General features: G+C 34.1%; 1 protein-coding gene across 1 annotated transcript in view; it reads left to right on the forward strand.

Annotated features, from left to right (window-relative positions):
* The window catches only part of LOC148309357 (uncharacterized), a gene marked incomplete at its 3' end in the record, with an annotated part of 40,546 nt that extends 20,578 nt beyond the window's left edge, over nt 1-19,968 (forward strand). Inside the window, exons 14-15 of the mRNA XM_088260202.1 lie at nt 19,448-19,754; nt 19,850-19,968. Coding sequence (XP_088116328.1) covers nt 19,448-19,754; nt 19,850-19,968 — 426 coding nt within the window. The remainder of the gene's footprint in view (nt 1-19,447; nt 19,755-19,849) is intronic.
* Between the last annotated feature and the right edge of the window lie 3 nt (nt 19,969-19,971).

Genomic DNA, 19,971 nt, shown 5'->3' on the forward strand with positions numbered 1-19,971 from the left:
TAGATAGATAGATATAAAATTATTATAAAGATAAATTAAGAATAAACTTTAATTATAAACTTTAATTACAAAGCAACACATTGTTTATTTTATTATTATACACCTACTTTACATATTATTTACACTTAATTTTCAAAAGGAAAATATTACCACGTTATATATATATATATATATATATATATATATATATATATATATATATATATATATATATATATATATATATATATATATATATATATATATATATATATATATATATATATATATATATATATATATATATATATATATATATATATATATATATATATATATATATATAAATATATATATATATATATATATATATATATATATATATATATATATATATATATATATATATATATATATATATATATATATATATATATATATATATATATATATATATATATATATATATATATATATATATATATATATATATATATATATATATATATATATATATATATATATATATATATATATATATATATATATATATATATATATATATATATATATATATATATATATATATATATATATATATATATATATATATATATATATATATATATATATATATATATATATATATATATATATATATATATATATATATATATATTAATATATATATATATATATATATATATATATATATATATATATATATATATATATATATATATATATATATATATATATATATATATATATATATATATATATATATATATATATATATATATATATATATATATATATATATATATATATATATATATATATATATATATATATATATATATATATGTATATATATTTACATTTCCTTACAGTAAACAAAACATTTATTTTTAGATTCTTTCAGACTCTTTTCATTCTTCATACATTCAGGCATCTCATCATATATTTTCAAACCCTTATACATGAAACAATTTTGCATCTTGGTTTTTTTGGCAAAATTGGCAGTCTTATTTCTAGTAATATGTTCCTGACAATTTTTGTTTGAAATTATTTTATTCATAAAATATTTTGGCATTTTATCGTTAAAAATTTAAGTATAAATATCAGCATATTAAATTTTGGTTTCTTTTTTCTTAAGAACTATTCTCATCGCTTTATTTTGTATAATTTCTATTTTTTTTTATTTCCTTCATTTGCTAAAAATAATATTGATGGGCAGTAATCTATATGTGGAATAATGATAATACTGCATCATCAAGTAAAAATTACATATTTTTAAGTTAACGTTTTTTGACAGTAGTACACTCACGATATATAATGGACGCTATGCCTACATTGCGCCCATGGAATGGTGACCAAAAACGTTGTTGAAATACGATTACATTTTATCAAACTCTATTTAAATATTGTAGGTACTTAAATATGATTATTTTTATAAAAGTTTCCTTTTTTTCTAAATTAGTTTTGTTTCGTGATCCTGATGGAGATTTTCCGCGTGGCGACCACTTCCGCCAGGTTAACTAAACAACGGTCTGTCCGCGGGCTCGTTACAGTATCACCACTTCGCTAATGCCAAATAAACGTGTTAACCTAATTTATATCACTCTTTGTAATCAATTCCCGTGTCCTGCGCTTTGTTAAATATTCCAGAAACCCGCTGGTGTTATACATAAAATAAGTCGGCTTTAATTCTTTAACGAATAACAAAAATAATAATTTAACGGACACTATGCGTTCTTTTATTTTTTTTAAACGCACCATTTTTTCTACTCTGAACTGATGTGGGTATACTTTGTACGAAAGAGGTTTACTTTGGACCGAATAATATTTTTTTCACATGAATATTGTGTCTTTTTTTTAAAAATCACATGGAAAAAATAGATGAATGAAGTTTTAGAAAATAATCTGAAGAATTTTAAAATAAAATCATGGTAAAATCAATTGCATGTCGTGAAAAACACTTTTATATTTTATATTTTATATAACGCTTATATTTTAGAATGATAAATAATTTTATTTTCTTTTGTAAATATACGCAAAATGACTGGCTCGGATAAATTTGTAAAAACAACGTTATTGAGTATTCACCATATTTTGTTTACGCAACTTTTCTTGGCCGTTAAAATACCCGCGAAAACAATTACCGAGACAAATTTAATAATTCAAAGCATTATTTTTGTAGCGTGTAAAGATTTAGAAATGAGTGTTAGTAATAGATTATTATGAATCGAAATCATCCAATCGAGTATTTTTTATGGCTTCTATTATCTTAATGCATTATTCGTGTTCTTTGACGCATTGCGATTAGAATATTATTTTCTTACGAATCATAGTTTCTCGCGATGTTCGAAATTGGTCGTACCTACCGGATCTATGGTGCTTCGCAGCTGACAGTAGGAAGTAGGCAGTAGGCAGCAGATAGGCCTCGCTCGGTGGCTACAAGTTTCAAGAAAGTGAGTTTTTAATTAATCGGTAAGAACTTTCACGAGTGTGTATTGTGTAACTCCACCGAGTGAGTACCACCACCGAGTGCACCGCTTTACTTAAGAACATCTCATTATATTATTGTTAATCTTTCGTCACAGCTTTGCTACTTCCTCTTGCGCTGCAATAATCTAAATTCCACTTTAATTCGTTGCTCGTTCCGTGGAAAATTAAACATGTTAAACAAATACCTGGGGAAATATTTCACTGTGCTCTAAACACTTACATATTATTCAATGTTCACATATAGTATGAAAATCAACGGCGGAGTGAAAAATTCCGACCCCCTGGTCGTCGATTTCCAACGCTTTACCTAACAAATGTGACTTTAGTTTTATTCGGTAAAAATTAAATACACATTATCTTTTGAATTACTTGCTAATACAAATTGACAACTGAGTTTAAAATGTCAAAGTTGTACCACAAATAAACATCCAGAAATAAAGTTGAAGTTATCTTACCCGCAGTAATTAAGGCGATATCTATTCAATCAATTGTATTGTAACCAACCACCAGGGTCAATACGTACCTAACCCCCTTCCGTCGCCGCATGAATTATTATTTTCATTAATTTTCATATTTAATTTGTTAAAAAACGTTTTTTGTGAACGATATAAAGTATTAGAGTAAAAAGAAACATCTTGCTTTTGCAAGACTGGGTAATTTTTCGATTAGTGGAAAATTTATTCTTATCTATGGAGAATTTATCCAAGGGGCGGTCGTCGATACAAATTTTCCCGTGTTTTGGGGCCGGGGAAGAAAACTAAGTAACGCATAGTGAAATATTTATATTCGAAATTATTGCCTTTCAGCCCCTGGGTAGCTCTTTGGGCGTTTGTGCACTACACGGAATTTTACCGTCCTACACTTCAGTTAGCATGATAAAACGGATGATTGGCTTGGAGTGGCTTGTGCTTTTGGATCGGTGCGTGATCACGGTGCGCGTTAATTCGATCACGCTAAACTGTCGTCGCTTTTATTTGTAAAAAAAAAACTGAACTGCCGGACAGTAAAATTCCTTGTACTTCACAAGCGCTCTTTGGGTCCCCGGCTATAACTTCTCTACTAATCTAGATATTTACTTATGGTTAACATAATCTCCGAATTCCCTTCCCTTATCGGTGTTCTTTAAACAAAAGTGTCATACGGTCAGGTAAAAACAATTCCACGAGAACACTTGCTAGATAGCTTAGTCTTGTCGATAGAGAAATCCTCCACAATGCTAAATTACAGAGCCACAATTTTGATTTAAAAAATCACAAACTATTATCTTCTCGATTTCGCAAATCGTATCTATGTCACGGAAATTAGTACGAAACTTTCAATATAAACAGATTAGCGAGATTAAAATCTAATTGAACAAATCATTTAGAAAACATAAATCATTTCATAATTTTATTCAGTTTTTACTCAATACGAAAATAGTACATGTATGCAGTTAATTGCCAATATACTACATATTTCTCTCGTTCGCTTATTTGCTCTCCATTTCATAGTCCGTACGTATTTAGTTGTCGAATTATTTCGACAATCGAACCTTCAAATATAAACAAGTGGGTACATTTACATCAAAGGTTTTAGGGAAATAAATAAATATAATTAATAAAAAATTTAAGTTTAGTGTTTGAAAGTCTATGCACTATGATGCACTTAACTGTAAAAATACAGCCCCAAAAAACGTAGTAGCGGAGATATCGGTGGAATGCACCGATGCAGATGCAACGGCCGCCAAAATAACTTATCGCGATACCTTCATTGTCTTCCGTGGTTTTTTGTTGTTGTGATTTCAAATTTTATCGGACGTAAAAACTCGCCGTGTAATTTGTAAAATGTTTGTTCCTATGTTAATTAAAATTACCCATCGTTTTTCGCATATTCGTGATATAACGTATTGTTTGAGCTCCGAGCACAAAATTAGTTTCTGATTAATAACAATAGCGGTATGTGCACGTGTCGAGTGAGAACAATTTCTATTACGAAACACACATCCGACTATTTTCAAAGTCTCTTCATTATGTTTTCCCTTCCTCGCACTCTCCTTTCCCGTGCACTTTCCAATTTCAGCTACTTAACAATATATGAATAATGTAAATATGTATTATATTTTACGGTGGCTTCTCGTCGCTGTGTGAATCATAAATTTGATGTGAAATTCGGTGGAGGAGTGACGTAAGAACAGCGCACGCTTCCGTCAGCCGTCAGCACTGTCAGCAGTCGGCGCGCTGCGCTCGTAGGATGCTCCGGCGGCCTGCACGGTGCGCTATGCGCGCTGTGTCGGGCCGTAACCATTACCAAATACCCGAATGAGTTGTAATGGTTTAATTTGTTTATAACGATTACAAGTAGCGGTTTTGCAATGTGAGCCAGTGGATAAGATCTCGCGTACCCATTATTCCGCGAGCGAGTATTATCCGTTCACAGCTCAGCGGATACAAAGTTTCGCGTGCATTATTTGTTTTACGACTGCATTTAGAAACTAAGAGTATGATTTTTTTTACAGTACTTTTCGGGTACTATATACGCTCGACTGAAATCCGCAATACCGATCGAGCGATCCAACATTATATTATTCTCCGAATAATTGTTTTCTCATTTTTTGGACTTCTGTAGTCATGTTTTTTTAAGAACTCTTTTTTACGGATTATACTCGTGCTCCGTTCTTTAAAAAAATGTAAAAACGCAGGGGACTTGTTCACATTATCAGTGGCCTATCCATTGTTGCTATCCTCATTTTCCCACCTTTTATTCTGCCTCCATTCCCTTTCTCTACAAAGACATTAGTTCATGTACTCGTATTCACCCTCTCTTCTCTTGCGACATCTCTTCCCATTCAAATATATTCTCTAGTCCTAGATCCAAGTATCTGGGCGCAGGATCTATCTTATCACCTTGTCTTCATATAATTAGATCCGACGCTGTGACCATTGAGTGCAGATAGGGGTTAGATAGACAACAACAAAAAACCTTTCACGCCCATTCTATCACGTTCTTGAAACGCGAAATACATAATATCTATTTTTATTTCTAAATAAAATAATTTAAGAATCGCTTTATTCAAAGAGTTAAATATGTATTAAAATGATTATTAATTGTACCATTTCCAACTCTTCAAAAATATAATATGTAGTAGTACATCGATTGATTATATATAACCCCATGACGTAGCCTGATGGCTGGAAGTAACAATAGTTGAGCATTTACTTGTAAGTCTAGCCATGCTTCTGTTACTAATAAAGGATTCCGCCCATAACTAATCGAGTCCATATCGCGAAGACTTCGCTCCATAACTAGCCAACTCCATATAACCATTATTTCATACCTTCGACCACTGCTACTAAAACAACGTCGAAAATCCTAACGTGAATGAAATATTCCCTCACATATTTTTCCTTTCTTGCATTATGGCGATGTTATAATTTTTGTTTAGTTTTTAATCTAATCCTCTATCACACCTTATTCCTTTATCCGGCTTCCGGTGTTCCCCATTTCGTACTGTTCTCCATAGTAAAATTCTCCGTTTTACGATATCCTCTCTTCTTTTACTATAATATATGTATTAATATTTTACCATGTTCTATGATGACATTATGCACACGTAGAATATTCTTGCAAACTATAATCACTGGAATTTTCGTGACTAGAATAGAAATCTTCTATTATTTTACGTTAAAAGACGTACTTTTAAACCGAAGCAAATTTCAAATCCTTTTCCAATAATTAAAAAAAAACGTTATTTTAAACTCGCAGAGCGCGTTTTTTCTAATCTCCGTTATTTATCGAGGAATATTATTTATATAACTAACTTTTACGTCCATGTTGGCGAAAACATTTTTTTATTCGTATACACACAGGGTTATGAGTGGTTGGGAACTTTTACTTATTTGTGTGTGTAATAATTATTATCGTTAAGCATAATGAGTTTAATTACGTTTTGAATTAATGAAAATTTACAAAAAGCCAAGTAGTGTTATGCCTTTAAACAAATAATATTATTTACGATGGAATGACATGCGATGTCAGTCAATGTATTTTCTTGGAGAAAAATTCCATTGGAATAAAATATTTTTTACAAAATGCATAAATCATGAGCCTCGGTATTCGTTTGATTTTTTTAACGGATTAAGTAGACATTTTAAAGTTTTTTTACATAATAAATAGTTATGAAGAGCTGTCTCTACTGCGATCAATAAATTTAAATTATTTATTTGTATATAATAACACAAAGATATAAAAACCCTTTGCCGGATGAGGTTTACATTTGATCTATTATTGCCATATTTTATATTGTATTTTGGTTTTGTTTTGTCCGCATATTTGTATTGATATCAGAATTTAAACATGTATATTTTCATTGTACAATTTTAAAATGAAGAGGATCAAAAAGCCACTGTTTTAGTGAGTACTTCGTCGGTGATGGTACTTGGTCGCGGTTTCGGCGGATAGTTTTCCTCGGTTGGTTTCGGAAAATGATTTCCTCACCGCGTACCACCGCTGCCACACAGCACACACGTAACATTGTGTCGGCTGCGCTTTCGCAACTCGTCACTCGCCACATAACTCCTCCGCCTGCCTTAAAAAATCCACTACCAAAATTCTTCACTCGGAACAGTCCAGTACGCATAATGTTATCACTTTTGGTGAACTGGTTCTAATTTCGTCTCGTTATTTCGTCTACGTTCGGTGTGCCGAGGACAATCCCGACTCGTCTATCGGCTACCAACTTCTTGCCGATGACCTCGACATAATATTTAATGTTTTAATCCGTAATAGGCAACGAGAATTTGCGAGTTGATGGACTTGGCACGCTTTTGAGTACTTCCTTTGAAATGTGTCAGGTATCGCGTGGCTCGCGGCAGATAAGCGCTGTTTGTGGGCGGGGATCGTGTCGATACCTCTCCTACTCACCTCTCTCCTCCAGTCGCAGATCGCAGCCTCTGGGATGATCAACAGCCGACAGCTTCCTGATTGTCGTCGCGGCACTACTTTCTGTTGACCGATCGTGAAGTTTAGCAACGTCATGGTTTTGATCATTATTTGCACATGTTTAATTAATTCAGTCATAAAAAATACTTATAAAAACAGCTTTATTATTATACTGCAAAACGCGTCGTTTGTTTTGTAACAATTTCGGGTTTGCACTCACTTAAGACATAATATTATACTATAGTTATTCGTACGCAATTCAAAATTTTCTCAATTAACTAAAATAATCAACCATGTATTCGTTCCTTCATTACCTTGGGACGTTTCATTGCTCAAATTAATCAAAAATCATACATTACGTATATATAACACTTTTACTGCCAGTTGATTAAGAAAATATTTTTACAGATCTGTAAGACTTTTTAAAATTTGAAATGTGTATCATCGGATGGATTGTTATTTTATTTGAATGGATTGATATTGCGCAACGAGTTTATACTGTTCATTTTATTTCTTATGATATATATTTGTTTTACAAAATTACGACAATGTTCTTTTGTCCTCGTTTGGGTAGCAAAGAGGTAAACGTAAGATACATAATTATAAAAAATACTTGTATATTAAATTTATGACAATTTATTCAATTTCGAATGAATGTTTTTTTTATTACATAAAACAACAATTTGAAGGCTTTACGTTTTGCATCGCCAGTCTCCTTCCGTTAGAGACCGCCTATTAATATCCGTCTTTTCTATCTTCGTCGCGCGTTTCTACAAACTTAATTGGGCACCTATTTTTTATACGTACCTATATTACTTGTATTGATACGATTATTATGTTAATAATATCCTAGCATAAATCGCTGTCTCTCATGTTCCTAGTTTATCGTTTTCGATTCCGAACTTGTGAATTTTCACATAATTTATGGTAACTTTCGGTGGATATACACAGCGCACCACGTTGGAATGCAATTTCCATTAGGAAACTGCATTATTTGTGGTAAAGCGCGCATTATAATATTGTTCCAATTTTTTTTAATTGGTATGATTTTTAATTGAAGGTCTCCAAATAAATTATGACTTCGTTGCGTCTATCGCATTTTTGTACATTTTCGGATACTTTCAACTGCTGATTACTCTAAAGTATATTATAATCAACTTTAATTTTCTCTGAAGGACATTTTCATACATTAGGTTTATTATTCAAAACGACGATCTTGATTTTTGTTAGATATTTTAGACTATTTCATGTGATAGCAATCTTTACGCTTTACGCGAGTTATATTTTAGTTTATCTTCGTTTTATATTGTCAATCTCGCTAGGGATAGTGCGCCCTTGGGAAAGCTCACTACTTCTGTTTCCTTCCTTCTGCCGCGATTTCACACCTTTATCTATTCACTAACCGAGACATTTGAATGTCATTGGAAGGAAGTAAGATCGTAATCGATTAAAGACCTATTTATTTTAAGAAATTTCGCCTGTAATTCCATTATCGGCATGCTTTTCCGTCGTGATTCCTTGGTAATGTAATAAATTCAACGAAAGATCGACGCGATCCTTAACTACGTTTCCTCAGTAAATATTCTAAGATATACATAATATCCTGTGTTTGTGTGACGGCTCTTTTATCTAAGGAAACCTTCACTTAATATAGGCAAAGGAAATGCGTAGCCTAGACTAGAAAGGTTACTGTTTCGCCACCACTTGGGAATGTCACATTCGGTTTGCGTATACTGAAAACCTCACCCTACCGACGAAAATGTTTCAGCTCTAAATTATTTCGTAAAAAATCCTACAGTTGAGTCCATTTAATATTCATTTCATTTCATTTCAAACCCTTATCCGCACCCCAATGATGCATAGGGCACTGCATCATGTAAACGCAGTGTTTATTGCGCCTTGATCGTTAACACATGAAGGAAAGGTGATCAGCCCTCCGCTTCAGGTACCAGTCCAGGGTAATATGGAATAAATATTAGAGTGAAAAAATCACTTATATTTATTTGACCCCCCTGGGAATCGAACCCGGGACCTCCAGAACGGTAGCCGACTGTGCTGACCATTACACTACGGAGGCGGATTTAATATAAAGATACTAAAAATTGTATTTCGGATATTTGGTAATATGTTCATTCATAAAATGGTGAATGTTGGGCAATGCGCAAAGTTCAAGCAAATCGGCCATTGTCGCAAGCCCTGTGAATCCCAAAAAAGTTTTTGATTTTCCCTTTCCATCAATTTTTTCGTCTCTGCTATTGATGTTTGTTGAGCTTTGTTTTTTTAAATAGTAGAATATGTCGTATTACTCAGCGAAATATCGCATTTAACAAACTCTCCATAGAAAATAAAGATTGTCTTATGGAGACTTAAAAAAAAAGGTTAAGGTATATCTCCGTAAATGCCCAGACTTCCATATTCTTCTTCATCTACGTTGAAATGTCAAAAAAATAGCCCTTAAGTAGAGATAATCCAGATTTATGAAGTATTTGGACACACTTAAAATGTCGTAAATAAGCATAATTGCCTATTTTTTCATTTCGGGTGTTTTTCACTATTTCTCCACTGTAACTCCTTCTGTTGCATTGATTTTAGAACTGACATATTTTACCATTACCAGTTAGTTACCTACAAATTGAGTATTATACATAGTATTATGCATAGTATAATAGATCATTTTTATGTGTTATTATTGGCTAATAAATCAATATGAAAAATCACAAGACTATCGGTAACATTATTATCGAAATCTGTACAGAAATGTTAAATGTTGTATTTTAATAAAACGGACACCCACTATACGTCATCAAATTTTACGTCATCGGGTGTTTTATGGAGCGTATGTATCCCTTTATGTATCTGCTTTATAAAGCTGTAATATTAGTAGCGTGGGTTCGTTTCTGTGACGTCATTCGTTACCAACTTACGAAAACAACGCTTTTACGAAGGCGAATTTCGCAAAAGAAAATGATGAATGAAAATATTGATTATATCGGCTGTTATAAACACAAAACGAGTCTTACAAAATCCTTTATAGGTTGAGTATGTTAAAGTAGATATGCCTCCCGAGTGATAATACCCTATTGCGAATCAGTACTGTATCGTGTAATCGGTAGGCAGCATGTGGCGTACACTTTGTTACGTCTATAAAAACATCCGTATCTTTGCATCAGGTTCTTCTTCGTGTATGTTGAGATATCAAAAAAATAATAAGAATATTACCGATTGTGTCGCGAATGTGCCGTGCCGTCTTGTCTCGCCGGTTTTCCTCCGCGCCAGCCGCCGTCACTTCACGCCGAGAGGGGCTCGAAAGTGAGCCGACTCCACTCCCGAGGAGGGGCAGTTGCCAGTTGCCAGTTGCCCGCCGAACGCCCACCTGGCCGGTACTCGCCACCTCGACGCTCTTCCGGTCGTCCCTATTATTATACTTCGTATGCAAAAGCCTAACCCTTACCCGATTGATCGCGTGTTACTTTCGAATAAACTGTGAATTTTTGAATTTCGAGTGGTTTTCGCGATGTAATACGATTGTGGCGGCAGTCTTTGGGTGATGTGAAGCGTTCGGGATTCTAGTGCTCGCGTGTTTGTTTGTGGTGTGTCAGGTTTCAAGTCTCCACCCTGGGGGGGTGGTTCAAGCGCGGCAAGATGCAGCCGGCCACCTCTATGTCCTGCATCCCCATGCACTTCTCCCCGCCCACGTTCTTCGGCAGGCGGCTCAAGCGCTGGGGATCGGCTGGCTCGTGGGTGGGACCATCGTACAATTATTCCTTTATTATTTTTTTGAATTACCTAACGTCCAAGTGACTCTGAAATCTAGCTACGGCTTATGCAACACCGTTTATCATGTCCCTACTCAGGCTTCAACTTTAAGTTTCATAGCCTATGCCTACTTGTGAGTGGATTTACTCTTTATGTTTAAAGTTACTATAATTTCATGTAATTCATGAGTGAAAATTCTAGGCAAAAACACTAGGATTATTCCTTATTATTTCGCTGTAATTTATAGTTTAGTGTTTAGCGCATTTAATTACCATGCTGGAGGACTTGGGTTCGATTCCCAGGGAGATCAAAATAAATGTAATGATTTTTTTCATTATAATATGTAATCGGCGGGTATGTATGAGGATGTGCATGAATGTGGAAGAGGTGAAGAATGTTTGCAAAGACAGGGCGGTATGATGTTCTATTCTCTTTGCCTACCCCTGCGAAGAAACGGCGTGATGGTTAGTTAGTAATTTTTTTTTAATGTTTTTCATATTATGTATTATTTCCTTCATATAATAACTATCACATTAACATTCCTTCGATCTGGTGCAATATCCTATGCGCCATTAGATGCGGTTAGGGATCAGAAGAAGTCAAACGATGAAAGTATGTTTACGTTGGCAAGCTAGCGTTTTTTTAGAATTTAGGAATTAAGTTCTTCTTCGATCGAAAGTTTTTTCGGGGTCTGAAATATTTTTGTTTCAAACGAAATTGCAAATAAAAATACAAGTGTATGCGAAATTTCAGATAGATTCAACGAAGGAAAGTGGTTCATGTTTGAACGATATGCCACTATGCCTCATGGCCAAAATTAACAGAAACCAGAATAAAAGAGGTGTATTTCAAGCATTCGTAGCTACTGCTTATATTTTATTAATTATCGCTGAATTATGGAATTTTCTTTACCCGTTTTTCTCATAATCTTATGATTGACTTGTTAGCGCTTGATTCTCGGCAAACGCTCTCACGATGACAATCGCGACTCGCTCGTGAATATTTTAATGATCGGTTCATTATCGCGGTTTATTTTTTAAAACTTTAATGTGTCCATTCAAAATCGCTCATTCCGCTGGGCAAAAATGCATTATCCATTGTTTACGACTACCTGCTGTACTATTTGTCATGTTAATTATTGACTTTACTTACACAGTCAATCTTTAATAAATGTTTTAAAAGGTATCATGAAACAAGGGTATAATATGTAGTTGGTAACACACAAACACACTCACACACATACACACATATATATATATATATATATATATATATATATATATATATATATATATATATATATATATATATATATATATATATATATATATATATATATATATATATATATATATATATATATATATATAAATATATATATATATATATATATATATATATATATATATATATATATATATATATATATATATATATATATATATATATATATATATATATGTGTAAGATAAGCATTATAGATAAAATTAAGAAAGGTGTGTCGAGGTTTGGGGCGTGTGGAACGAATGAGTGAGGAAAGAACCTCTCTAACCCTTATCCGCACCCCAATGGTGCATAGGGCACTGCATTATATAAACGTAGTGTTATCTTGATCGTAAACACATGAAGAAAAGGTGATCAGCCCTCCTCTTCAGGTACCAGTCCAGGGTAAAATTGAACAAATATTAGAGTGAAATAATCACTAATATTTATTTGACCCCCCCTGGGAATCGAACCCGGGACCTCCAGAACGGTAGCCGAGCGTTCTGACCATTACACTACGGAAGTGGAGGAAGAATGGTAAAACAAATTTATGAGTCGAATGTAGTTAGAAAAAGGAGCAGAGGAATACCGAGAAAAACTTGGCACGATCAGGTATGCCAAATACTTGAAAACTGTCAGGTAAATAATCGGCGGGTATGTTTGAGGAGATGCATGAACGTGGAAGAGGCGAAGAATGTTTGCAAAGACAGAGTGGTGTGGCGTTCTATTCTCTCTGCCTATCCCATCGGGGAAGCGGCGTTATAGTTAGTTAGTTGAAATATAAATACTGCATTTAGATGCTTTGAAAAAGAAATCAAGTTTTGGTTGCAATTTTGAAGTATTAGCATCAATATCAAATCTATGACAAATACATAGTACGCATTCTTAAGCGATGGGTAACGCATTTTTGCATAGCAAAATGAGCGCATTAAAGTTATACATACCTCTAACCTTTGCAGTTTTCACAAAATCTACTTAATTATATTTACACTTTATGGCGCTTAAAGTCCCTGATTTAAAAAACAATTGTCTAAGCTTAATTGTCGGCAGATCAAAATGATAATGTAGATATTTTATTACGATTAAGTTTTCTTCAACTTCGTGAGGATATTTTGAGTGTTGGATATGAACATTACGCCCATTTTTGATGTGGAATGTCGCTTACACTAAACACGATCCTCTTCCTGAGTTGATCATTTAGTGTGAAATATAATGTATTTAACTAAATATCTGTCACGAAGAGTCTGTGCGTAGTGTAGGCTAACAAAACATGGAATAATATTTTTAAATAAAGCACCTTTATCCCATCATGCAATGGGACGAGGTTTTAAAAAAAGGATCATCATCAAAAAGGAACATCCCGCTTTATGTTTTTGATATACTCGTACTTGCGATATTTAACTCTGCGATGTGAAAGTGGTGAGATTCGGTAACCTATTAGTTTATTGTAATAATATAATGTATTTGCCAAAATAAACTTACAATAATTTCATTTGAATAATCGTTTTTGCATTGGGTATTGATACATTTATCCAATTTTTGTTTGATAAGTACGGAAGGTCCTTACGCAAAATCAACCTTATTCAACTATGTACTGCGTTCTGAGTAGATTGTTTATTTTAAACGCAACATACAAATAATTGCCGGACACTTAATTAACTTATATATTTTTTTAAAGTACGTGTCTTAAAAAGTCAATATTTATATTATAACGGTGACATCGTATGCTCTTATAGGAAATGACAACAAAAAATGTGCGTGTTATTTTAAATGTTCTTCGGTTGGCCCTAAGTATATTTTTCGTCCAAAATAAAGTTAATAAAGGCCTATCCATTACGTGTTTACATAATATCGTGTACTGGATATCTCGTTCTGTTCGTGTTCACGTTGAGATTGTTGGCGATGTTAGCCGTCGCGTGTTTTCATTATGTTCAGCCTTGGCGGGCCACTCACCCTCCGCCTGCTACATCTCTCGCCCTCCTCTCCGTGATTGATTTACGTTGATGGAATACGTGATTGGAAGCCGGAGAAACCATACGACGATCCGTATCGCGAATGAAAAATCAAGTTCAATGTCCCGGGAAAATATTAATTTCGGTCGTATCGATTCCCGATTCGGGATCGGTGATTCAGCGATCGCGAACTTCCATAGTGACACAAGTCCCGCCAAATATGTGTCGAGGAATGTCTTCCGAGGAGCCGCAGCCCCTCGCCGGTTACGCCACCTATCGCCTGACTACAATAACAATGAGGTTTCTCTTTTTGTCTCTGCAAGGTTACTATTGTTCTCGTTCATTTCGTAAGGTGTACCCGTCGCTATCATAAAATGACGTAGGAGAGCGTCCGTCTGTCCTACCTGCCAGTTGCTAGGCTGGTTCGCACCGTTCCCTCGCGTCGATAAATCGTCTGGACTTTATGGATTTTGGCCCAATTTGGATGTACCGAACCCCAGAACGAAAATAAAAATAGATCAGGCGCTTCTCCATCCCAATATATTCCGGTACATTACCGAATCAATCAAGTCTCTTAATACGAATTCGCGTGATAGGTTTAAATATTTTAGATACCTTAAAAAACTGATTTTATATACCATAAAATACACAGAAATGCGCAGTTTGGAAGACTTTTGACTGCAATTCTGATAACGCGAGTTCAGTTCGCGTCAACTGAAAATAAATTTTAAATTGATTCGGTATTTATTGAAATCTTATCACCATATTAGTGTTTTGTGTTACGATTTGGTGTTTTGCAATACTCGTAGGTGATTAATGATAATAAAAATAGTTACTACAATACATCTATATTACATAATTAATAATCGTTATTACAATACACATATATAACAAAATTAAAACATAAAAAAACCTTTTGGCCGAATAAGACTGGAGATATAAAATAATAAGCCCGTGGCAATGATGGCAAGGATTGAATTTCTTACGAATTACGCATACGAGTATGTTTCTTATCAGACTAGGTTTATTGTTTAATATACTGGATTATGTAACAAAGTATCTCACGTTCAACTAGATAGCGTTTCGATTAATCCGGGGAAAATAACCGATCAAATTCTGATTGCTTTCAAGGAATCGTGCTATGGCGCGGATAGTTAGCAAACTCCCTGGTTGCGCTGCCGTTGAAACGTGGAGGTGACGCAGGACATTGTCCCGAATCCTGGAAATTATGGCTCAAATACAAAAACAATCGTCAATTACTGTGTTCTCATTTATTTGCGATTCCCAAAATAACAATTTGAATAGGAATCAATGGGCACTCTAATAATGCTCGTTACACGTAATTCGAAAGTAACAACGGTATTTTTATTTACGATTTATATTGTACCTACAATCGCTTCATTTTCTATATTTTTATTACTTATTACACACTAAACATTTAAATTCTATGCCATTTCAACAAACCTCAACACATGGATAAGTGAGTAATGGGTTTTAATTGTGTGTTACCGAAGTTTTTATTTAGATTCGTCGTTTTAATCTTGAACACGCGGCAAGCTTTCTGTTATGCACTTACGAACTAGAAAAATCACATATGGCCATTTATGAATTTGTGGTGTGAGGTCAGTATATTATTATAACTGTAAAACATTGAATATATTATAAGCAGTTACTAGTAGTTTTATTTTATCAGATTGATCCTTTCATCACTAGAAGTGTATTAATTCCATAAAAATATTTTTGTTGTAGTTCTGGTTTGTGTTTTTTTTGTAATATGGTTTGATCAGCGTTTTTTGAAAAATGTGTCGAAAATATTTTTCTTCTAACCCTTATCACACCCAATATTGCATAGGGCGCCGCATCCTATGAAGCAGTGTTATCTTGGTCGTTAGATGCATAAAGGAAAGGTGATCAGTCCCGTCCAGGGTAATGGTAAAAAATACATATTAGAATCGAACCCGTGACCACAGTAGCTAAACTTACCGACCACTGTACTACAGAGGTGGACGATAACTACTTTTTCGAAATTCACTTATTTTATTTCACAGGAACACGTTCATTATTTAAAAAAATGTTTACTTCATTTTAATAAATTGTACTGCGTGTTTCAAGTGTTATATGAGTATAAATACTGGATTTACGTGAATTCATAGAACCCTTTTACGGTGAAATGCCTCGCGGTAAAATATTTTTAAAAAATGTAAGCATAGCTCGGGATACACCTCTTTTCGCAAATCGGAAACAATCTTTCAAACTGAATTGCAAAAGGAAGTTTCATTTTGAATCTTAATATTATAAAATAATGTTTCTTATCACGAAATTGCGTTGATTAGATTATGATAAGATTAGATTTTCACGATTTTCCCAATGAGGTCTCTCGAGTTGATGGACGTATATTTTCGCCGCTTCATTTTTAGTAATGTTTACCAAATTATTAGACCGCGGAATAAAACAAATGGCTTTGAATTCCACGCTTCGCATCGAGAGCATTTAGTTTGTTTATGCCGAAGGTTCGGTTGTTTGCCTTCGTGTTTTCCTTGAAGATGCCTTATTCCCAAGGTCGGCCACCGGCAATCGCGTAATTACTATCAGTCACCGCTGCACATCAAAGTTAACGAATTAATTCGGCCGAACGTCCGAATACTTGCTCGCCATCATAACTCCGGCGACGACTCATTATGCTCCACTTTGGACACTCGCTGGCAGCGCTCAATTATTCATGAACGCAATAGGTACATGGTGCATGGCCCATCTGCGTGTAATCATAATTACACTCTTACACTCTTTAGCCGAAATCGAAAGTGTGCCGTTTAAATTGCGTGATTTTACTGAATCTTCTTCATATGCGTCAGGTGTTCATTATTTTAGTTTAGGTACCGATCACTTTGACGAATATAAAACTTTTGTTTCGTAGGTGTCAATCTTTTAATGGTATATTTTCAATTTCATCAATTGATTCGGTAGTTACTTTGAGGTCATCCATTATAATCCATTACTAATTTTACTTGGTAAATACCACTTTTTCTTAAAATCTATTGTGACACGTGTTTTGATGCGTTCCGCATCGTCGGTGTTTGAAAGTGATGCGGAATGCATCGAAATACATGTCACAATAGATTTTAAGAAATGGTATTTATAAGTAAAATTTAAATTTAAATAAAAAAGGTTTTTTTTACTGTTATAACAATTGAGTTATCGTATTGAATCGAATCCTAAGCCTTCAATCCGACAACCCCTTCACTGTCTTGAGCTGTAACCCGTTTCTTACATATTTTTTTGCTGTGAAGTGAAATAAAGCTTTCAGATAAAATTCCTGAATACTCCGTCTCTGCCAAGGTCTCAACGGCCTTCATCAAAAATGTCGGGGTGGTACTTTTCCCACGTGCGTCCCGATATGAAATAACACACAATAGATAATATCATAACACATTTTTGTACCTATTCTCTGAAAAATAATCAGTTTCCCTCTTAGCTTTATAAATTTACTAATAAAATTGCCCTTAGATTTTATATTTTTACAGTACCTATGAATACGTTTTTTTATTGCTGCGCGTTATTATTCTGGTAATTAGTATTGAATTTAGTATCGTCATTAGATTGCATGTCTGTATTATTGACCTGCTTAGATTTTCAGCTTGCGAAATATCAATAAAAATATTTTACGCGATTATAATAATACTAATTTGAATGCGCAATTAAAAACGGTTATTCCATCTTTTGTCCGCCTTACGTATATACAAAACTATCTCAGTTAGTTTTCGTGAACAGACCCAGAATTTTCCTGACCGTGGACTACATTCGGACGACCATTAATTTGATCGGAATGCTTTACCCTCTTTTATAATATAAACCACTGTATTTGTTCGACTGTCAAACCTGAATTTATTAAGGTAAGTTTAATGTTCCTAAAATGGAAAAAGTCCGATACAATGATATTTTTTACGTACTAAATATATCACAATTTAAAAATAGGGTAATTCCTCCCGTATAGAGATAGACCAAAAATTATGGAAAAACCGTATCCTCTCGATTTTTTTCTGTGGAAAAAAAGCTCTTTGAACAAAAAAAAATTTCACACTCGTCTATCGAATTTACATAAGGTCTGATATGTTTTTTTTCAGCAGTGTCCAATATATTTATCGTAATGTCCAATAAGTTTTCCGCTGGGTCTAATAAGATTATCAGTGGCGTGTAATATGTTTTTCCTACTCTTGACACATCTTTATCTGACCAAATATTCATACAATTTGTATTGTGTATATTATAGTGTATTGTTCGTTAAATCTATAATTAGTATTCATCGTGTAGCCACAGATGAGCATAGGACGCTCTAAGCTATTAGCTCATATAGAATAGTATTCCATGTTCCAGTTGTTCCGGGAAAATGGTTTAACCTTTCCCGCGCGCCTATATTGCAAGGTCTACTTTAACCTTTGGCTAACTGGGTGCGTCATATTTAGCGTTCACCCTTTTAAATGAAATGTCATTTAACACTCTCCTTATCATTCATCGTTCACTTTGCGTAATACCAATTTTATAAACACTTATTCGTGACTACCGGTTTCGGAATAATCATTCCATCATCAGTTAAATGAAATGTCATTTAATCATTTCGATTATTTTATATATCTAACATAATTCAAAATATTTTCCTAACGGAAACGTGCTTGAAAAAATATAACCAAACACATCTACAAGATTGTGTAATACTTAGAAGATTGCGTTAGTTAAATTATTTTTTTAAATCATTGTTTTAACTGTTACAACTGCATAATTTTTTATTTAACTAATAATATTATGTTATGTATTCTATATACTCTAAAATAAAGAACCTTCTTTCTTTCTCATCAATTACTTCCACTACGTTTTATTTTTTATAAAGGACTATGGGAAATGTGATATTTTCGTTTGGTACTTTAATTCATTGAGTGTGTCGATTCCAAATGCTGTTATCATGTTGTATTTTGTTATTCATACATTTTAAAGAAATTCTTCGAGTCAATAAAATAACGTCATTAATTTCACGTTTTAAATCGAAATTTTAAGTTTATTATTTTTTTATTTCACAGAGCCCCACACAGGGTGGTTCGAGCGAGTCGCTGAACTTGCGCTTCTCCATGGCGGACGTGGCGGGCGACTACACCAAGAGGAAGCACGTGGTGCGCGTCACCTCCATAGCCGGCGCCGAGCTGCTGCTGCAGGCGGGCAGCGCTGCCGAGGCCGCCCGCTGGCTGCACGCCCTCAGGGGACAGGCGCCTAGTGGGCAAATAGCCGAGCCTCAACAGCCGGTGGACAGTCCCGCAGAAGCCGCGGGAATGTCTCCACCCTCGAGAAGCAAGAAACCCGCCAACACCCGAACTATGTCACCTACTATAGGTATTTTAAATCACTATGTGTATAACTTATTAAATTATTTTATTATTATTGTAGAATGAGCATAAAATACCTAATTTAAAAAAAACCTGTTTTAGAAAATTCCTCGGCTTCGTTAACGGCATCGCCCAAAAGTAAGACCTGGAAAGGTCGTGTCGCTCGGCAGCTCCGGCGCATGCAGGCGGGGGGCGCGCCTTCCGGGGGACACAGTCCGTCGGGG

This window comes from Brachycentrus maculatus, unplaced genomic scaffold (assembly GCF_059751285.1).
Source record: "Brachycentrus maculatus isolate JH-2025_06_01 unplaced genomic scaffold, ASM5975128v1 h1tg000127l, whole genome shotgun sequence".
Classification (NCBI taxonomy): domain Eukaryota; kingdom Metazoa; phylum Arthropoda; class Insecta; order Trichoptera; family Brachycentridae; genus Brachycentrus; species Brachycentrus maculatus.